Source organism: Ictalurus furcatus, chromosome 13 (assembly GCF_023375685.1).
Source record: "Ictalurus furcatus strain D&B chromosome 13, Billie_1.0, whole genome shotgun sequence".
Classification (NCBI taxonomy): Eukaryota; Metazoa; Chordata; class Actinopteri; order Siluriformes; family Ictaluridae; genus Ictalurus; species Ictalurus furcatus.
The window spans coordinates 1,219,113-1,242,072 of NC_071267.1; the positions used below are offsets into that span (position 1 = coordinate 1,219,113).

General features: G+C 42.8%; 1 protein-coding gene across 1 annotated transcript; it reads right to left on the reverse strand.

Moving 5' to 3' along the window:
- Window positions 1–200: 200 nt before the first annotated feature.
- kcnh4b (potassium voltage-gated channel, subfamily H (eag-related), member 4b) lies at window positions 201–20,246 on the reverse strand. The gene is made up of 16 exons (XM_053639844.1): window positions 19,940–20,246; window positions 17,889–18,020; window positions 17,278–17,408; window positions 11,077–11,317; window positions 10,845–11,002; window positions 9,589–9,799; window positions 9,308–9,502; window positions 9,020–9,219; window positions 8,314–8,563; window positions 6,863–7,077; window positions 6,300–6,338; window positions 5,540–5,880; window positions 5,305–5,387; window positions 5,081–5,157; window positions 3,089–3,380; window positions 201–2,670 (listed from the first exon to the last, which is right to left on the reverse strand). The coding sequence occupies exons 1-16, from the start codon at window positions 20,067–20,069 to the stop codon at window positions 2,066–2,068; spliced, it is 3,300 nt and encodes a 1,099-aa protein (XP_053495819.1). The 5' UTR covers window positions 20,070–20,246; the 3' UTR covers window positions 201–2,065.
- Between the last annotated feature and the right edge of the window lie 2,714 nt (window positions 20,247–22,960).

The window sequence follows — 22,960 nt, forward strand, 5'->3', positions numbered from 1 at the left end:
AAACGGTGCCATGATTATAAGAGGCAGAGATGACGTTCATCATCAGGCAAAAATCATAATAGTAATTCAAGTATTTCGATGGTGTAATGTGTAACATCACTATATATATATATATATACACACATATATATATATATATATATATATATATATATATATATATATATATGTTAAATGTACTATATATCAGATATTTAATGGGGAATTAAAAGCATAAATAAATAAATAAATAAACCAACAAATAAATAAATAATCTGGTATAGTATACTGATGAATTAAATTAAAATTCACATTTTAAAGGGAATAAATCGTTAGCTGCGTTGCGGTCACATTCAGGAAAAAATCTCAGAATTGTTGGTACATCAGTAACAAAATGTTCTTAACAAGAGATTTAACAAAAAGATTTTCATAGAAATTAATATTTAAGGATTTTTTTCGGATTTATTTTGAAAAATTCAGATGAACTTGAACTGAATTGCATAAAGGACTTGAAAACGCACAAACCTGTGTTTGTGTGTGTGTGTGGGTGTGTGTGTGTGTGTGTGTGTTGCATAATGTCCACTCTTTCCTGTCGTTCTTTCACCGAGTTCTTGCTCACAGCTAACGATTCCTCATTAATCATTCATGAGTGTAAAATACACACTTAGGCAAATGTGAAACAGTGTAAGCTGCAGCATCTCACACACATACACGCACACGCACACACACGCACACACACGCACACACACACACACACACCGTTGTAAGACCTTTACAGTAAAAATAAAACCAAACAAAACCTGCTGTAAGATTTTAGCTATTAATAAATTCTTTAATGAAAGAAATGTTACGGACCTGATCTGCGAGTAGATTTTAAATGAAATTCTGAGAAATGGTTCCTTTTAAGAAAAGCAGTCTAAACAGTGCACGTGCTAAATTCCATGAAGTCATTCCCTTCAAACATTCATAATGTAAACACATTTCACTTGATACCTTTTCCTTAGGAAAAAAGAACGATAAACTTTACCATGCACGAAGGTAAGAAGAAATGTAGAACATTGATTGTACCAGAAAAAAAAAAAATATAAGTTTAGTATGCATCTACGCTGGCAAATGCTACTGTCAAAATGCTACAACGGCAGATTGTTTGCATCGGCAATCCACTTTATTTATTAAAATGCCCCCCATAAACACCCTGATAGTTCACCACGGCAAACACTATCGAGTCCAAAAGTCTGGCTCAAACACTAACACTCCTCATCAGTCTGCGGAAAAACCCTTCACATGGTCACATTTGGACATCTTTTACTTTATCAAACTTTCCTTCTAGATGTTTCTCAACCAGAACGAAAGTTCGGTATTTATTGTAAATTTGCGTTTCATTTCCACGGAAACGATGGCGCTAAATTTACTGGGAAATTTCAAAGAATGTTAAGTTTACGATAGAAAATGATTTACTCTCGTCACGTCACCTGAGGTAAAAATCGCTTACGGCGAGCCTCGTCGTTGTCTTTTCACGCCGCTGATCTCTGTTCACGCTGACATCGGTGGGGAAAGAACCGTTAGCTCCATCTCTCGTCTTTGTATTCGTTCCCACAACTTGGTCAAATCATGATCCTTGGCTAGCAAGGTTTTAGACGTCTTGACTGGCGCCTTACAAAACATGATCTTTACGAGAAAATAATCGGAATAAAAACATTTCGGTGCAATATAGTCACGCTTTCTTAAAGTAGAAATGCCCACGTAGACATCGGATGGGTTTTCCCAGACCGCCACGCGTCCAGCCAATACGGTGCCTTCTTATTGGCTGGAAACATTTAGGATGATGACGTGAAACGTACAGAGCACTGTGAATTCATCTCAGATTAGAATTTGTGGACTCGGACTTTTGGACCCCTGATTCAAAGGCAAGCTATTCGTGTGGTATACTGAGTATCGATAGAGTAAATAAGGAATAATGCACAATCAACATGCGTCTTGCATAGTTATTATCTTATTTGCACGGGTGGGACGGAAAAGACAATCCCTTGTCCAAAAAAAAAAGTCACTGCAAACGTTTTGAATATACTTTCTGTAGAGTCTCGGGTCAGTCCATCAGGTCGATGCACCAGGAAGTTTCAGAGCCGCTGCTGTCATTTTGAGTCCCGGCATCATCAGGTTTCGTCGATTCTGATTCGGAAGTGTCCCGGTTTTCCGCAGATCCGTCATCTGCTAGCAGGCACTCGCGACTCGTGTGTCCCACTTTGCTTAAATCTGACAGCAGGACAGCGTCTTCCCGGTCCTCATTGACCTTTTCTAGGACTGCGTCCGGAATGTCAGTATCCATTTCCAGATTTGGTTCGCTAGAGGTTGGAGGATTGCGGCGGATCGGATTTGTGCTGTTAGCGATTAGCAGGGAGTGGGTGGATGTTGGCGCGCTGGAAAGTAAATGAAGATTTAAAGAGACTTGGTTTGGTTTGTCCCGGTTGAACAGAACGGGCTGCGAGCGACTGATGTTCGCGAGGGTGCCGTGATCCTGACTTGATGCTTCCTGTTTCTTGTATCCTTCTGCTGGATAGAAGGAGGAAGTGGAGGTGTTGATGTTAATTAAGCTTGATTTACAGGAAGTAGGATCACAGGCGCTGTTAGGATCAAGATGAGGATGGTGTCTGGAGACGTCGGGTTGTGGGGGTGCACCTGTCCGACCTCCACCTGCAATAACATGATCACAGTTTTGGTTATGGTTTGGTGATCTGGGTTAGCTTTACATGACTAGCTGTTAAGCTAACTAATATTTTATTGCTGATTTATTTCGATTCAGTGTCTGCTTTGGTCAGGATTCACTGGGTGCGAGGCAGGAATACACCTTCGATGGGACGCCAATACAGCAAACACTCACACTCAAGCCAATTTAAGGTGCTGTTTTTAAGGTTGGGAGGAAACCAGAGAACCATGAGGAAACCCAAAATACCACACATGGGGAGATCATATGAAACTCAACACAGACAGTAACCAGCGCTTAGGATGGAACCCTGGGCCCCAAAGATGTGAGGCAAGAACAGTATCTACCACCACTTTTGTTTAATCTTAGCTAGGTTAATGTACAACCGTTTGTTTTGTTTGGACATACCTATTTCTGAAGCGTGGCTCCATGCGCTTGTCCCGATGTGGACGATGTTCTCAGACACAGCGTGGTCAGCCTGAAGATGATGATGATGTGGATGATAAAGGCCTTGGGCTTCCTGATGAGAGTGCACGCTGGCCGTGTATGCCGCGGTGTTCGTGTGCATCACGTGCACTCCATAGGGGTAGGAGGACATGGAAGTGGTGTAGTGATGAACAGCTGCTTGTGCTTGTAGAAGGTGCATCATGTGATGCAGGTCCTTCGTTAGCTGAGACACTTCTTGGTTTAGGCTGACCATCTAGAGATGGGTGAGGAAAGAAAAGAGACTTTACTTTCAACCGTGGCTCAAATAGTTTACACTACCTTCTTGGTAGCATATTCCTGACTGTCGGATCCCAGATTTGAGATCGAGGACACAAAACAAAACGGGAACACCTGTACACCTGCTCATCCATGCAAATATCCTACATGAAATCATGCAGATACAGGTCAAGATCCATCTATCCATACATTTGCTGTACCGCTTATACTATACTCTACACAGGGTCTCGGGGAGCCTGGAGCCTATCCCAGGAGACTTGGGGCACAAGGCTCCCTGGACGGGGTGCCGACCCATCGCAGAGCGCAATGACACACACATTCACCAATCAGCTTACAACGCATATCTTTGTACTGGCGGAGGAAACTGGAGTACCCGGAGGAAACCCCTGAAACATGCGAGACAGGGCGGAAGCGGGATTCGAATCCTTAACCCCGGATGCAAGCAAATGTGCTAACCACTAAGCCACCTGTGCCCCCTTACAGGTCAAGATCTAACTCAGAAACACTCGCCTAGTCTTTTTGTCCAGTCTGTCCAATTTGGCTGACCCTGTGCCCACTGTAGTTTAGATTCCTGTTCTTGGCTGGCAGGTGTAAAACCCGTTGCTGTCTTCTCCTTTTCCATCCCATCAAGTTTTGACCCATTATGCCTTCTGAGATGCTTTTCTGCTCACCACGGTTGTAAAGAGTGCTTATTTACCATATGTTACCATAGCCTTCCTGTCAGCTCAAAACAGTCTGGTCATTCTCCTCTGACCTCTCTCATCAACAGGGTGCCGCATACTGAACTGCCGCTTACTGAATGTTTTGGGGTTTTTTTGCACTATTCTATGTAAAGCCTAGAGACCGTTGTGTAAAATCCCAGTTTCTGAAATACTCGAACCACGCCATGGAGTTTTCCCAGTATTCCGTCTTCTCTCAGGTTCCCTACGTAGATCTAACAACACTACGGTGTTTCTAGTGTTTTCTGATTTTCACCTTTACCTGCGATCTAATCCCAGATTTGGTGATTTTTCAGTAACAAAGAGAAGTTGGATCTGGTACTACCGTAGTGCCCATGTCTGGCCATAATTTGACCTTTGCCTGGGATTATAACCAATCATATCTCAAACAGAAGCTCTGGAATTATCTCTCCTCCAAGTTCAGATGCTTTACCGCTGGAGAGCTTGTCCTATGGTCCGTGTATCTCAACTAGTTGGTGGGAGAACTGGAAGAGCTATTGAGTAGTTGGCGTTAGTACCATGCAGAGACCCTTTAGAGAGGTTGGGGTTGGGGTAGGGACAATTTCCAACCTTTCCTACGTGACGTTGACAAATGAGATCTGTGGCGCGTGGTACGTTTGAACAAAGCCCAGGAGAGAAAGGGGGATGGAAGACTGGAGGACCAATATGCAGGGGAAAAAAGATGGCCACTGTGACGGATGAGGCAGGAGATTTTTCTTTTGCAGCTCTCCGCATGGAATTATCTGCAGTGCGGAAACACACAGTGTCTTAATGCGTGGTATACCTCGCTGTGTGTGTGTGTGTGTGTGCTATTATGAGTGCTACCTTTTGGTTGTCAATTCCCAAAGGACATGAAACCCCGCAGTGAACTATGCAGCGAGCAGAGCATGTGGTTTGGGACGTGTCCACAGTGAAGCGATGGTATATGGTCTATTTGCGACATTATGTGTGTGTGTACCTTTTTGTTGAGTTGACTGATGCTCTCTCGCACCTCCTCCGTCTCCTGGAGCAGTGTGCTGTTCACCTGATCGTTATCTGTACACAAAATATCAAATATGGATGCCAAATTAAACAGAAGAATTAAAGAGAGAGAGAAAGAAACACAAAATAAAGAGAGAGAGAGAGACAGTGGTGTTTCTTATTCGCCTGCGTTAGTGTATTCACGTGTTTGAATGGGTGTACCTTTTGCTGTACTAGTGCTGGTCCCACTGTGTTCGGTGCTGAAGTGAAACACACGTCCATTATCCTCGATCCCATCAACCACCCTGTCTCACACACATATACACACACACACATACACATACACACAGGAGAAAAGCAATGGATGAACAACGAATGTGGACGAATTGAACCAATAGAAGAGCATGTATGATGTCACTCTATGCGGTCCAGCCGTGTTTTCTGACGTGGTACGAACCTCGGGCTGAGGTCGGGCGGTGCGAAGCAGCTGAGAGAGGGGATGAGGAGTTTGTTGGGTTTCCGTGCGGCGAATCCCTCTTGAGTCGCGGCAGGTGAAGGATGGTCAGATTTGGGGTGTTGTTTCGGAGACACGCTTCTACGGGTTCCTCTCACCGGGGAACGGCAGCGGCGCAGAGCGTTAAACTGCCGCAGCTCATCACCCAGCAGGTTCCCCAGGTTCGGGAGGAGAAGGTTCCGGCGGGATCTCGATGCCGGAGAAAGGTGACAGTGTTCTTCCGCTTCTCCGGCGGTTTCGATCATGCAGGGATGCTTTCCGTCTGTCGATTCCATCCGATTGCTCTGTTTTGTTTTGTTTTTTCAAGAAGAAATGCTTTTAAGTTGTCTTGTAATCTCTTGAGGCTCGTTTCGTTTCGTTTCATTTCGGACAAATGGGTTCGTTGCTAAGCGATCCCAAACACAATTCGACTTCCTAGATCTTGTTTCCAAATGAGTAGGATCGAAGGGGTTGTGTATTCAGAATGAGAAAGATTTTACGTAGGGAAAGTTCCTGGTGTTCAGAGTCGGGTTACGCACAGCACATACAGTAGAATGAACTTTGTAAGGCCACTAAATGAAGGTCACATTGCACGCATGCGATGTTACCAGAGATTTAATTCACTGTATTGACTTGTTGAATTAATAATTAATCAAATAAACACCAGTATTACATTTCAGTACTACATACAGTACTCCCCGCCACTCAGCTCAAGTCAACTTACGTGAGGGAACCTTGGAGAACGTGAGAACCTCGCAAGACCCTAAAGAAACAAAAGATAAACACTGTAAACACTCAGACTAGCTAATTAGCTAACACAATTTTTTAAAAAACGTTTTACGTTATTACAATGCGCTTTCAGGCTGAAAGAGGGGTTGATTAAAGTTTCTATTGCGCCAGTGACTACAAGCTCGGTGTTATCTCATTTCCTTCTCTTAGTGTTTATTTAAATCAGCGTGATCGCATTATATATGCGCGTTTTATATGCACAATGATGAACAGAACAAATAGAACATATTAGCCAGAGAACACACTCTTCATGTACCTGATTTACAAAATAACGCGCTCGTGTTCACACTCGTTCTGCCTCACTGGTGCTCGATTAAGCCACCTTGTCTGGATTTAATCAGAAACTAACGATTGGTTTAGTGAATAATCAGGACGTCAGTGATTCAAAGTGGAACCCACTGTGTTTCAATTAGACAGGAGCTCCCTAGGCAGAGCTAGTGCACTTCGGGGATGGTGGTTCATCCATCATGTTCCTCCTTTGTGTGTGTGTGTGTTCACCTCAGCCTCACTGCCCTCTCTCAGGTTGTAGGTGAGGTTGTGGTGGATGTCGGCAGTGAACACGCTGGCGTATTCGGGGTAAAGCTCCAGCACCTCCCTCAGCCCTTTAACGCTAATGTACTGCAGATCGCAATACGTCAGCGCTTTCACGTCTGCATTCGTCTTAATCACGTGATCCTGTCCCGGCAGGTCCGAGCCAATCAGGTCGCCTTTTCCTGCGATGACATCAACACTAGATATTTAATCTTGCAAAAAACAACAACAACAACAAAAAACCCCCCAAAATATACTGCATACAAAAAACACAAATATACTGTATAGCATCAAACAGAACAAAACGCAACATTTTAAAGATAATTCAAATTATATAAGGGTTAGACCAGGAGCTAGTGTTACAGTAAACAGGCTAAACCAAGAACTAGCGTTATAGTAAACAGGCTAAACCAAGAACTAGCGTTATAGTAAACAGGCTAAACCAAGAACTAGTGTTACAGTAAACAGGCTAAACCAGAAGCTAGTGTTACAGTAAACAGGCTAAACCAAGAACTAGTGTTACAGTAAACAGGCTAAACCAAGAACTAGTGTTACAGTAAACAGGCTAAACCAGAAGCTAGTGTTACAGTAAACAGGCTAAACCAGAAGCTAGTGTTACAGTAAACAGGCTAAACCAAGAACTAGTGTTACAGTAAACAGGCTAAACCAGAAGCTAGTGTTACAGTAAACAGACCAAACCAGGAACTAGCGTTACAGTAAACAGGCTAAATCAAGAACTAGCGTTACAGTAAACAGGCTAAACCAGGAACTTGCGTTACAGTAAACAGGCTAAACCAGGAACTAGCGTTAGAGTAAACAGGCTAAACCAGGAGCTAGCATTACAGTAAACAGGTTAAACCAAGAACTAGCGTTACAGTAAACAGGCTAAACCAGGAGCTAGCGTTACAGTAAACAGGTTAAACCAAGAACTAGCGTTACAGTAAACAGGCTAAACCAGGAACTAGCGTTAGAGTAAATAGGCTAAACCAGGAGCTAGCGTTACAGTAAACAGGCTAAACCAGGAACTAGCATTAGAGTAAACAGGCTAAACCAGGAACTAGCATTACAGTAAACAGGTTAAATCAAGAACTAGCGTTACAGTAAACAGGTTAAATCAAGAACTAGTGTTACAGTAAACAGGCTAAACCAGGAGCTTGCGTTACAGTAAACAGACCAAACCAGGAACTAGCGTTACAGTAAACAGGCTAAACCAGAAGCTATGTATAACCATGTATAGACCCTACATGGTTTATTATTATAGTTTATTACATTGTTATAACAGAGATATAATGGAAAAGTAACTAAAACCCCTTCATCTGACTGTTCAAGAGGAACAAGAAGAAGCACGGACCAAAATACGGCACTAATATACAGTGAAAGTAAAGACCTGACCAGAAACGTGAACAGGAAGTACAGACCCAATATAGCAAGCACCATGCTGTCCTTGAGCACCTCCAGCGAGCCGGAGCAGACAAAGTAGTTGGCGTGGAGTGCATCTCCCTGGCGGATCAGGTACTCGCCCGGCGCACAGAACGAGGTTTTAATGTGCAGCGATAACGAGCGCAGGCAGCCCCGACTCGCGCCCTCAAACACAGGAAGCTGCAGGATGTCCTTATTCAGGTGCATGGCGATGTCGGCCCGAAGCTCGTCCGGAAAATCGTGCAGGAGCTGTGGACGAAGAGGAAGATGGAGCACGACTAAGGGACGCCGTGACCTAAGAAACCCGCCACGCTTGCTAATAACATTTAATTTAGATAATTTTCTCGGCTAGCATGCGCTAACTAGCTAATTTACCTCAGTGGCAGGTTGTTAGATTTATCGTTGCTGGAATCTGACAGAGGAGCAGCTATGCTAGGTGTTGCTGTTGGTTAGCGAGAAACGCAAGCGTTTTGTTTTGTTTTTTAACTTGCGTAGTACAGGAAAGGGAGAGAAATTGCTAGTATGTTTTAGTTAGCTATTTAGCTAGCCAGCTGGCGATTGTGGTCAGATAGCACTTTGCTTAATCACATGTGATCTACCTGATTATTAGCGATTGTTAGCTTTACCTGCTACGTACTCCTGGATCTGAATTTGAACCTGGTTAAAGATTTCGCTCGACGTAATTGCGTAGCCATCGTTGCTCACCTCGTTAGCGTCAATGCCATTGTTAACCGACCACGTGGTCTGGAAATACTCGAGCATGCGCTGCTTCAGCTGCTGCGGCAGCCGATGGACGCGTATGAAGTCCTTCAAGTCCTTCATGCGCGTGTGATAGAGCGAGCGGCGTGAATACATGCGCTGGATGATGGCCGTCACGTTTCCGAACACCACGGCGTGCATGAGAGCTGTAATAGCCGACGGCGAGAGGAAAGAGAGTTAGCTTTTGCTAAGCAAGTGTCAGGTTCATCGTATTGGTTGTCGTTAAGCGCGTACCTCCGATCAGCATGGTGCAGACGGAGAAGATCTTCTCGGCGTCCGTGTTGGCGCACACGTTCCCGAATCCAACGCTGGTGAGGCTGCTGAGGGTGAAGTACAGCGATGCGATGTAGGCGCTACGGACAGTCGGACCTCCAAATGTACTGTTCACGTACGGGCTCTCCAAGCGCTTCCCAAGCTCGTGCAGCCAACCTACGGCCAAAAAATCCAAATGGTTTCACCGGATTTTTATTGGATTAGTGTGTGTGTGTGTGTGTGTGTGTGCGCGTGTGTGTTACCAATGTCCCAGTCTTGCTGGTTAGCGTTGCGCTCCATCTCTTTTCGTCCGATGACGTACCAGATGCAGGCCATCCAGTGAGCAAGCAGAGCGAACATGGACATGAGGAGAGTGAGCACCATCGCGCTGTACTGAGAGTAACGATCCAGCTTCTGAAGCAAACGCAACAGTCGCAGCAGACGTACCGTCTTCAGCAGGTGAACCAGAGATGTCTAAAACACACATACACGTTTGTGAGGACCTCCCACTGACACCAGGGGCAGTGGTGGCTTGGAGGTTAGGGGCAGTGGTGGCTTGGCGGTTAGGGGCAGTGGTGGCTTGGCGGTTAGGGGCAGTGGTGGCTTGGCGGTTAGGGGCAGTGGTGGCTTGGCGGTTAGGGGCAGTGGTGGCTTGGCGTTTAGGGGCAGTGGTGGCTTGGCGGTTAGGGGCAGTGGTGGCTTTCCGTTTAGGGGCAGTGGTGGCTTGGCGTTTAGGGGCAGTGGTGGCTTGGCGGTTAGGGGCAGTGGTGGCTTGGCGTTTAGGGGCAGTGGTGGCTTGGCGGTTAGGGGCAGTGGTGGCTTGGCGTTTAGGGGCAGTGGTGGCTTGGCGTTTAGGGGCAGTGGTGGCTTGGCGGTTAGAGGCAGTGGTGGCTTTCCGTTTAGGGGCAGTGGTGGCTTGGCGGTTAGGGGCAGTGGTGACTTGGCGGTTAGAGGCAGTGGTGGCTTTCCGTTTAGGGGCAGTGGTGGCTTGGCGGTTAGTGGCAGTGGTGGCTTGGCGTTTAGGGGCAGTGGTGGCTTGGCGGTTAAGGCTCTGAGTTACAGATCAAATGGTCAGGGGTTCAAGCCCCAGCACTGCCAAGCTGCCACTGTTGGGCCCTTGAGCAAGGCCCTTAACCCTCTCTGCTCCAGGGGAAGCTGTATCTTGGCTGACCCTGCACTCTGACCCCGGCTTCCTAACATGCTGGGGTATGTGAAGAAAAGAATTACACTGTGCTGAAATGTATATGTGTTCAATAAAGACTTATTATCATTACCATTATCATTACCATTACCATTACCATTATATATAACCGAATCTGTTATATATATATATATTGTTATATATATATATATATATATATATATATATATATATGTATATATATATATATATATATATATATATACATACACACACACACACACACACACAAACACACACAAACACAAACACACACACATCTCCTTAAAGAATGTTTCTTCCTACAAACCGTCACGTTCGTACTGATTCTGCACTTACGACAGTGATGTTGAAGGCGTAAAGGAGGTCGAAGGGCAACGCGGCCACCAAGTCCACAAAGAACCACGTAGCGGCGTAATGGATACAGATGGAGCGCGAATCGTACACCACCTGACCAGACTGGCTCACGTAGGTGGTGCGGAAATTCAGGATGATATCTGTGAGAAGAGAGAGACAGTGTTGATTACGTTATCGGCATTCTCACGGGAAAGGTCTGAAGTGGTGTACTCACCGAGGATGAAGAGCATCTCCACGACGATGTCCGAGACGATGGTGCTCCTGGCCGCCGTGTCTGGTTCGACGTACGGCGTGAAACACACGTTATACGGCACCGTCACCGCCACGTAGAACGTCGCCAGGAGGATCATCCAGTCCCACAATGCCTTGCTGACGCTGTAGTGGAGAAGGATGAAGCGGGATTTCTGCACCGCCGCTACCTTGTACTCGGGCAACGACGGCTTCTCGAACATGTTCTGTTAACAATAAAAAGACGCCAAATGGTACAGTACATCGTGTCAGGGATGTTGACACCGTGACCTTTCTGAATTGCACGCTAGGGGGCAGTGTGGCAAATCCATGACACAGAGAAGCCATTTTAGGTCTTCCACCATTTTGTTTCGGTTCCCAAAATAAACTCCACAATAAAATGGTAATATTTATGATTTATGAATGTTTTTACCGTTCTCTGTAGAACGTACAAACAAACCAAAAAAAAGTTTCTTCTGTTGCATCTGGATTCGCTCTAAAGAACTGCTTCCTGGAACCTTCCTGGAACCTTTTAATGGTTCCCTAGAGGAACAACTGAAGACTCAATTAACAGTCTTCAGTGGTTCTTCTGGGGAATCTTTCAAAGGTTCCCTGGAGATAACGAAAAACATTTCCATTGAATTCTGGATTCTGATTCAACGTGTCATACTGTCTTGTTCATATAAATGGTAAATATTTTATATAATAAAAAAAAATTGTTAAATCTTTATTATAAAATATTAAAATTAACCCAGAAAGTGTGTGTGCGTTAAATTTAGTAGATAAATTCAGCGAAGCCGCACAAAAAAACCCCCCAAAAAACCCCAATGCTGTACTGAACACCACTTCAGTTTCTGGTGCTGGTAACCGTGGCAACCACACACACTTAACGAATGCGGACAGAGCGAAGGTGCGATTCCAGCTACTTTATAATGACCCTTTTCATTTAACAGAAGCACTTCGGCATGCCCGCTTTAATCTTGCAACAAATTCGGAGAAGGAGATGAAGTAGAGAAGTGAAAGAGAGAGAGAGAGAGAGAGAGAGAGAGAGAAAGGAGAAAAAAGGTGTTGTTCTTTTTGTTTGAGGTCACTAGCTCTGACTTCATTTTGAGCCGAGGACGACAGGATGACAAACGATGATCAAAAATAAATAAATCTAAACTCAACCATACACATTTTTTTCTCCAACATTTTTTGGATTCATAAATGAGCTGCTTGAGAGCGACCTGAAAAGTAGAAAGAAGAAGAAAAGAAGAAGAAATGCCTCTAAACACCTGCCACAGCTTTCCTAAAACTGGACCAGTCATCAATCAATAGCGCACACACACACACACACACACACACACACACACACACACACATATACACACATACACCCACACACAGCAGAGACAAATGATGGTGAGAACACAGAGGGAAGAGAAAGAGAGATAGATGAGTGCTGGAACACTTTTGGATGTGATGTGAGCTGCTAAGGCATGTGAGTTAGTGATCAATAACCAGCACGGTCCAATCACGCTTAGACGGCATTCGATAGAAGATATGAGAGAGAGAGAGAGAGAGAGAGAGAGAGAGAGGAATACACAGAGAGAGACAGATAGAGACAGAAATACAGAGAGAGACACACATAGAGACAGGAATACACACACAGAGAGAGACAGGAATACAGAGAGAGAGAGAGAGAGAGAGATAGAGTCAAGAATACGCTCATCCTTAGTAACTGCCTGATATATATATATATATATATATATATATATATATATATATATATATATATATATATATATATGCGCGCAGGTGTATATACTGTATATACATACATATATATACACACACACATGTGTGTGTGTTTTAATCTACAGCAGGCAAGTTATTTTCTGTTCTGGATCACATCTCCGCATAATAATTTTGTATTTAACCGGTGATTGGATTCTCGCTGTCGTCTCGAGGGCGGTGTTTGGCTCAGAACATTGTGTTTTATAAACTCGTGTGGCTCTGCGCGAGCGGCAAGATGGATAAAAGCAACGCTCTCAGACAAAACCTCATTATTTCCTCAGAATTTTATGGCTGTGTTGTTTATTGTTTTAAATACAAGATATAATTAGATCAGCAGGTTGTGTGTGTGTGTGTGTGTGTGTGTGTGTGTGTGTGTGTGTGTGTTTGTGTGTTAGTTATTCACACATGAGTATCACTCCGACACACATATAGGAGGAGCATGACACAGAGAGATGCAGATACACACACACACACACACACACACACACACACACACACACATACACAAAGAGGAGAGACAGACAGAAACACAGGAGTAGAGAGATACACATAGGGAGGAGAAAGACAAGTAGACACAAAGGAGAAGACAGACAGATAGATATATAGACAGAGACACAGAGAGGAGCAGACAGACAAACAGACACACACACACAAAGAAGAGGACAGACAGATTCATTCAGACGGGCAGACACACAAACACATGGGAGCATGTTCAGCCCGTTTACTACAACGCTAGTTTGTGTTCAGCCCGTTTACTATAACGCTAATTTAAGTTCAGCCCGTTTACTGCAACGCTAATTTGTGTTCAGCCCGTTTACTACAATGCTAATTTGTGTTCAGCCAGTTTACTATAACGTTAGTTTGTGTTCAGCCCGTTTACTACAACGCTAATTTGTGTTCAGCCAGTTTACTATAACGTTAGTTTGTGTTCACCCCATTTACTACGACGCTAATTTGTGCCCAGCCAGTTTACTATGACGTTAGTTTGTGTTCAGCCCATTTACTACGACGGTAGTTTGTGTCCAGCCAGTTTACTATGACGCTAATTTAAGTTCAGCCCGTTTACTACAACGCTAGTTTGTGTTCAGCCAGTTTACTACGACACTAGTTTGTGTCCAGCCAGTTTACTACAACGTTAGTTTGTGTTCAGCCCGTTTACAATAACGCTAGTTTGTGTCCAGCCCGTTTACTACAACGCTAATTTAAGTTCAGCCTGTATACAATAACGCTAGTTTGTGTCCAGCCAGTTTACTACGACGCTAATTTGTGTTCAACCCATTTACTATAACGTTAGTTTGCGTTCAGCCCGTTTATTATGACGCTAGTTTGTGTTCAGCCCGTTTACAATAACGCTAGTTTGTGTCCAGCCAGTTTACTACAATGCTAGTTTGTGTTCAGCCCGTTTACAATAACGCTAGTTTGTGTCGAGCCAGTTTACTACGACGCTAGTTTGTGTTCAGCCCGTTTACTAGGACGCTAGTTTGTGGCCAGCCAGTTTACTATAACGCTAGTTTGTGTTCAGCCAGTTTACTACAACGCTAGTTTGTGTTTAGCCTGTTTACTATAATGCTAGCTCATGTTTTAGCCTATTTACTATAGCACTAGCTTGTGTTTTATCTTGTTTTCACTACTATCTGACATTCTCAGTGTGCTGTAGTGTTTTGTGTTATGTACAAGTGTGAATGTTTATTTTTTGTGAGGCGAGGAACAGAAGCATGTGACATTGTGCGCGAGACCCAGTGAGAGAGAGACATAACGGCTTTTCTGAGCGGGGTAGAGAAAGACATAACGGCTTTTCTGAGCGGGGTGTCGCATAGAGAAAAAAGGACCATCTGTCTGTAGGTGGGATGGAAAGTGTGTGAAGCAGGCAGATGGAGAGATGGAGCAGGTCGGAGGCCTGGAGATGATCCAGGATACAGAAATAAAATCACGCTGGTTAAACACTTCCTGGGTTACAAGGTCACTGGCACGGTTTCATCCACCTGTTTAATGTGAAATGTAAATTTGTGCATCACAGAGGCTTAACTTAAAATGGACATAAAAATGGACATAATTGTGTTTTTACACTTTTAAAAGGGCTTTAAAAGGGCTAACAAACAAAAACACAAGATACAAGATGGTGGCGATCAAGGATGGGCTGTTAGAGGAGCTACGTGACCTCAGACTATGTAAACCGGGTCCTGAGAACATGGCATTACCTTTGACTGTACACTACACGTCAATCAAATGGGCTCAGTGTAGCATCCAATCAAGTTCAAGTTTTGTGTTACATTATGGTCCTGAAAAACCACATTTACTCCAATGCAGTATGATTTATATACAGGAATGATATTAAAAACGAACTGGAGAAGATTTAAATCGAAAACATTTCTGAAAGCGCCATGTCATGACATAATGTTGATGTTTCTTAACATTAACCAACACATCTAAGGTACATGTTGAAATAAGGAGTCTTTCTTAGCTTAGAATTTTTCCTAAGTAAATTTACAAATACGTCTGACATGTGGGGTAACTGTTGACATACAGAGACTTTGTTTACCTAATTAAATGACATCTGAAGTAAATGTCTTTTCTTAGCTATTTATCAACACATCTGAGGTAAATGTTGACCTATGCAGTCTTTTTTTTTTTTTTTTAGTAAATAACCAACACATCTGAGGTAAATGTTGACATACAGAGTTTTTTCTTTGTAATTTACCAACACATCTGAGGTAAATGTTGACATACAGAGTCTTTTTTTAGTAATTTATCAACACATCTGAGGTAAATGTTGACATACAGAGTCTTTTTTTAGTAATTTATCAACACATCTGAGGTAAATGTTGACATACAGAGTTTTTTCTTTGTAATTTACCAACACATCTGAGGTAAATGTTGACATATGGAGTCTTTTCTTAGTGATTTACCTACACATCTGAGGTAAATGTTGACATACAGAGTCTTTTTTTAGTAATTTACCAACACATCTGAGGTAAATGTTGACATTCCTGACAGTTCTGTCTTGTTTCCAATGACTCTGTTTGTGTCGGCCCTGCTTTATGGATGCCTGTGTGTCTCAGTGGTTTGTGTGGTGGATTAGCAATGGTACAGTTTATCACGCAGCTGTTCTGCCCTCGTGACCGTCGCTTACAATTACCACAGCTGCTGATGAGACACACAAATAGTGCATAATCTGTGTCCAACAAGGACATCTGTTAAATGACTGGATGCAGCATGGAGATGAATGTGCTCCTGCTGAGGAGGTCATGTTAAAACCCATTCAAATGTATTCCTAAACCTCCTAAGCCAGGAAGTGTTTGTCTTGTTTAAAAAATTGTTGGCTAGTAATTTCCTAGCAACCTGAGGCTGAAGTCTTAAATAAATAAAAAAAATAAAAAAAATATTGCAATCAATTCTGGGAAGGTTGTCCATCTGATTACATTTACATTTACATTTATTCACTTAGCAGACGCTTTTATCCAAAGCGACTTACAAATGAGAACATCTCTTTAATAGTTTTCACCATTTTCCTGAAGCTTTCCATTAGGGATCTTTTTTATTACTATTAAAGACCACTAGAATTGAACAGAGCCTTTCATGACTAGATGAAGCCATTACATAATTATATTTTTAGAAATCAATTAGATAAGCCATCAGGAACAATTATTTTCAGTGTTTCTAGATAGAACTTCAAATACTATCCAAAAAGTATATATATATATAAAAAACCCCCCAGGAGAATAAAGTATCCTCCAGAGATAATGTTCGTTTGGTTAACTAATTTTCGACCAAATTCCACATAGAACCTAATAAAACTGACATTATTGTTTATTTACATGCTATCATATCTCGTAACCTCCTAATTATCTTTAGATCGGTCACTCAATAACACAACAAGCTAACTAATTTAGGCTAACTACCCTATTAGGCATACCAGCCATTACGTTAGCATATTGCGATTGTATATAATGAATTCTGTAAATCTAAAAAGCACAAATTTGACTGTTAGCCATAAGACGAGTTAAGTATTTTTATTTGTAAAATGACTCCTTGTTGTGGAAACGTTCACGGCGAACAGATTTGTGGGCTTGTTTAATGTAATACGAGTTTCTTCCTTTGAACCTGTCCAAATGTTCTGCCTATCTAGGGTGCTAGCTAGCTGACTCCAACTGGAAAACAACGATACTGTCTAAAACGATGGATAACATTGGAACCCATAATGGAATAAAAACCTTTGCTAAGAAATTATCCAAAATCTGAGAGTCCACTTAAAAAAAAAAAAAGGTACTAACCTGGAGATCCTAAAACAAAACCTATCATTTTATTAGTACTAGTATTGGTACATTTTCCAGCATCTTATGAATGTTCTTGCGAGTCAGATTGATGATATTTATTTATTTATACACAACATTATAAAGTAACTTGTACTCACGCCGCTGAGGTTGACATCGTTCTTTCCTCCGCGTTTGAACTGGCTGGTGATTTGGCAGAGGACGGAGTGGCCACGCCTCCTGGCGGCGATGAACCGAGAGCTGCTGCTCTTCCTGCTCTGGTGCTTATCATCTACATACAAAATACAGTGAACTCAGTGAATGTTAGCGTATTATTTTCCTAAAACAGTGCGTCCCCAAGTGTTTTATTCCTTTTATATCGCTTACGTTATAGCAGCTATAAACACGTGGCTTGTTACGTTATCGGGAAACCAAAAAGCGTAAACTCCTCTGCACTGAAGATGCAGCTTAATTACAGCTTTACCTCTGACACTGGAGACTCCTTCCATAGAAGTTATACAAATAAAGGTTTCCTGGAAAAAATGTTACCATATCATCGAATTTTCTTTTCGTTTGCCGCCGTGAAGAAGCCGTTACTATAGAAACGATAACGTATTAGAACGAGCTCATTAATATAGCGGCTGCGCTACTGTCAGAGCTGCTGTTCTAGAAAATTAATCAACACCTCCTGACCAATCACAAGCCAGAATTCAGCAGCACTGTGGTGTAATACAAGTTTACTAATGGTTGGGGGGTCAGGTTCGGGTTGTACCGTCTCTCCTGCCGCCGTGGTGGCTCTTCCCGTGCGAGTCCGTCACGTCTTTAAAGGAGAAAAGGAACAGCACCATCTCTCCTTTCTCATTCTTTATGGGAACGATATCCAGCAGACACCAGAATGACGTTCCTGTTACACAACACAACACACAGTGATGTATTAAATCTGACACACTGACATGCAGACTAGAACACACTACACTCCTCCGTCTTCTTCTTCCCTTTCCTGTGCTGAGTGCAGTGTGCAGATGTGCAGAGTCGACCAATCAGCAGCTTCGCTTTGACTCCTTCCATCTTTATCCCCTTTCTTTCTTTCTAGTTGATCTGTCATTTTTCTTTTCATTCTGTCGTTCTGTTTGTTTTTAATCTTGAATTTCTCTTTTCATTCTTTCTTCCGTCCCTTTTTTCATCTTCCTTTTCTTTTTTCATTCTTTCTTTCATTCTTTATTTGTTTTCATCTTTCATTTCTCTTTTCATTCTCTCTTCCTTTCCTTTTTTCTTTTTCATCTTACTTTCTTTTGTTTTTCATCTTTCATTTCTCTCTTCCTTCTTACACCCCATCACTTCAACAACATTTCATTTATATATAAATTTACACTTTTAACTTTTTAAATGTCATAATTTTTTTCCTCTCATCACTCCATCACGTTCAGCTCTGTAGATATGGTTTATTTGACATTCTCTTTCTTTCTCTCTTTCTTTCTTTCTTTCTTTCTTCAATTGAACTCCAGTGAGATGTGAGATACTGATTAAACCCAACACATCTCTTCGGGTGTATGAGGAAGAAACTGTCGTCCGGATTTAGATGGGAAAATGGAGTGAGAGATTTCTGAAGATTTAGATGATAGACAGATGGATCTGAGAAAGAAGACCTGTGACAGATGTTTGGATTGCTGAAGGAAAATGGTGGAGGGAAGAGGAGAGGAACAAACAGAGGATTAAGGGCTTTATGAGGTTCCTGGTACACGATGCTCATGGCGGAGGAAGCAGAGTACAGAGATTTCACCGTGTGGTGGGAAGAGATTCAGATTTAATAAAAGAAGCGGAGGAAGGGAATACAGACGCAGAATCCTGGATAAGCCTCAATAAAGCATCTCACTCCTTACACACATATTAGTATTATTCCTCTTTTTTTTTTCTTCTTATTTGTCAGTGTTGGATATAGATGGGTTTGTTTATGTCTGTGGTATTGTAGTAGATACAGCAGCTCTTCGTAAATAACACTCATAATAAACTATAGCATCAAATACAACTTCATAGAATTATGCAAGTAGAGACATCTGATCTGACATAAGGCATAGAATACAAGAATAAAACAAGCTGTAATGAAATATAGTGATCTGAAACAAAGTATAATTATAATGTGTATTAATAAAGTATAGCAATCCGATCTATCATTACGTCTACATGATAACAGTACAATGAGCTGATGTTATATACTATTAATACTGCTGTTTCTACTACTACTGTTACTGCTGCTACTGATACAGCGGTATTAATATTAATACTACTACAGCTACTATTACTTCTACATCTAATAATGTTACTATTAATACTGCTGCTACTACTACTACTATTAATAATACTATTACAACTACTACTATTACTATACTATTACAAGTACATCTAATAATGTTACATTAATTCTGCTGCTAATACTTTTATTACTACTGTTGTTACTATTAATACTGCTGCTACTAATAATGCTACTTATAATAAATGTGACTACTAATTACGCTGCTATTATAATATTGTTACGACTGCTATAAATAATAATATAGCATTTATTACTTCCAATTACACATGCATTCATACACCACGGACAATTTGGAAATGCCAATCAGTCTACACAACGCTTGTCTTTGGACTGGGGGAATAAGCCAGATTACTGAGAGGAAACCCCAGAGCACAGGGAGAACATGCAAACGGCGCACATACTGGGTCGGAGGCAGGATTCGAACCCCCGACCCTGGCTCAGGTGTGCTAGTACATCAGTAAGTTATCTGTTTCTCTCTCCACAATCCATCTCGGTCATGTTTTAATCCCCACCGTCTTTCTTGTAGAACTGGACCTCGGCCTGGTACTCCTCTTTACTCTCCAGCGCTTTCTCCATGCCCTGTGCCACCTGCTCGCTCGTCCCGGAGCCGTACAGGAAGCGACAGCTGCAGTTCTTCTGCATGACCTCTGTCCTGGCGAAGCCCGTCAGCTCGCAGAACCCGTCCGAGCAGTAAACAATGGGGTAACCACGGTGACCCTGAGCGTTCCCCAACAGAAAGTTGCTGTCTGCAGAAAGAGAGTGAGAGGGAGAGATTATAGTTTCCAAAAAAGTAATACGAATGTCTTTAATAATGAAGGAATTTCCCTGATGCCTACAGTTCACTTATGATGTACTGGAGGGAGGGGGGATGTGTATGCTTCACCCTCCCTTCGCGTTTAGCCTGAAAGCAGGCCGTGTGTAAAATATAGGGTTTAAAATGTACTCTCATTCTCTCCTGTAGGTTTGACTGATGCTGAGCGACATGCTGAAGTGGATACTCCGTGATTAAGAAGCTGGAGGCGCTCCGCTCACACATGCGCCCTTCACTCTTCCTAATAGGCGATGCTTAGCGAAGAAAAAGGCCCAAATTTAGCTAAGGTCCCAATCTGGATTCGCTCTCCTGCCACTCTGAGGGACGCTAAGTGACACGGAAAGCTGTTAAACAATGGAGGCAAATTGGTATCCATCAACTAAACTGTCCAGAATTTAAATCAATCAAATGGACACCGACCTCCCAGCATCAGGACCAAGACCACGGTTACGTCTATTAGTCCGTTTTGGTTTGTTTTCATTCTGCGCGTGATTACGCGGACCAAAAAAGGGGGGGGGGATGTTGTCAAGTCAGAAAAAAAAGCCATGCTCATGCCCAGGTACAGCCTACAGGCACATCTTGGTCATGTGATCTAACAAGTGCTTTGAATAATGATCGTCCACGTCATGTCATGTCCACGTACGCAACCTTTCCTTCCCAGTCGATGATGACATTTTGCATTGACTCGGGTTTTTTGAAAATGCACGCTCGCACCGTCGGTCGTTCCGGCGACGTTAAAGTAACATGTTAAAGTTGTTATTGTGTGATTAGGAAGCTCAGGGCGCTTCGGCTTTACTTACAGCTGATGTCCTGGCAACTAGATGAAGCTATTTTGAGCTGCACCGAGACTCCCGCTGCTGCAAGGAAGGATGTTGCTCTGCCTTGAGACTGTGTGTGTGTGTGTGTGTGTGTGTGTGTGTGTTTGCAGCTGTCTTATGTGAGAAGCGAACACACAGGGAGAGCCAGAAGCAGATGCCAGCTTTCCTTCTTCATTTATCTGTTCCTACAGTTGCACTTTCAAGGGAAACATCGTGAGAAATGGTTTTTGCCTTATTACCTTCGACAGAGAGGATAAAAGAGAGGCAGGTGAGGAAAGAAAGAGAGAGAGAGAGAGAGAGAGAGAGAGAGAGAGAGAGAGAACCACCAGCGAGGATGTCGGAAAACTTCACATTGCTGCGTTACCCCTGACACTGGAGACTCCTTCCATAAAAGTTCAAGAACGTACAGTATTAGAACGAGCACGTTAATACAATGCTGTGATTTTCAGCTGCAGATAGATAGACAGATAGACAGATAGATAGATAGACAGATAGATAGATAGATAGATGTGAGTATACAGCACTGTGGAGGAGTGCTGTTGTGTAAAATGAACACAGCAGACAAACACTGCTGTCACCTGACAACCGCTCCCACGGGCCCACCTCACAGGTACACAAACAACATGAGGAAGATACAGTTTTTCTTCGTATTTTAGGTGAGCAAAAGTATAGGAACAGATAGTCTTGAAGTAAATAACACTTAATATGTTGGTTGCATGTTTCAGGCATGTAATAACTGCATCAATCCTGCGGTTTCTTCTTCTGAGAAGCTTCTCCAGGATTTTCCCCGCAGCTTCTTTCAGTAGTTGTTTGTTTCTGCCTTCAGTCTCCTCTTCAGGAGGTGAAACGCTGATCAGTTGGGTGAAGGTCTGGTGATGGACTTGTTCAGTCTAAAATCTTCCACTTTTCCTCCTGATGAAGTCCTGTGCCGAGGTGGAAGTGTGTTCGGATCGTTCTCTCGCTGCATGATGAAGTTCCTCAGACTTCTGAATTCGTTCTGCTGCTCCCATCACGAGTTCCATCATCGGTAAAGATTAGTGAGAATGTTCCAGAAGCAGCCATGCAAGTCCAAGCCATGACACTACCTCCACCATGTTTCACAGAGGAGCTCGTATGTTCTGGATCCTTTCTTTCTCCACACTTTGGCCTTTCCATCACTTCGGTATCTGTTCATCTCAGTTCCAGAACTTTTGAGGATCATCTCTGTATTTCTTTGTGAATTCCAATCTGGCTTTCTGATTGTTACTGCTGATGAGTGGTCTCACGGCCTCGAGAATTCTTCTCCGAACGGTGTATTGTGAGACCTTCACCCCTGCCCTGTGGAGGTTGTTGGTGATGTCACTGACTGATGTTTGTTTTTTTCTTCCCTCATTTTCTCCCTTAGACAGCTCTCTGGTCTTCATATTGGTTTATCCTTTTTAACGACAAATGCAGTCTTCACAGGCGAAATCTACGGCTCAAACCAAGAGCAGATATTCAGAGCTATTTATTTTTAAACAGTCAATCTAACAGGACACACCTGGGCAGCAAGAAACACCCCTATCAGTCCCATGTTCTAATATTTTTGATCACTTGAAAAAATAAAAGGGTGGGTTCAAACTTCCTATTAGGAAGTGAAAGCTGTTGAAGTTACAAACCTTACGTCTGCTCTAGTCATCACATTCATGCTGGCGACATTTCGTTATTGACACGCCCCCCCAACTCGGAAACTCGAGTCTGATGGAAAAATACCAGTTTCCGAGACATTGTGGTTGTGATATTTCTGACAGCAGTGTAAACAACAGGGTTTACATGAACAAACTACACACTGAACTAACACAGAACAGGTGAACACAATCAGGTAGTGCAGCAATGACAGGACTGGGGTGGAGTTACTGTTACCACTTCAAAGTAAACATTTGTTG

What these genes read in the sequence shown, in the direction of transcription:
- kcnh4b (XM_053639844.1), bottom strand. Translation starts at nt 20,069, where the DNA reads ATGCAGAAGAACTGCAGCTGTCGCTTCCTGTACGGCTCCGGGACGAGC. An exon ending in CCAGTTCTACAAGAAAGACG is followed by an intron (nt 18,021 to 19,939) that starts GTGGGGATTAAA and finishes GTTGTGTAACAG; the next exon opens with GAACGTCATTCTGGTGTCTG. An exon ending in CAGCACTAGTACAGCAAAAG is followed by an intron (nt 5,158 to 5,304) that starts GTACACCCATTC and finishes TTTTGTGTACAG; the next exon opens with ATAACGATCAGGTGAACAGC.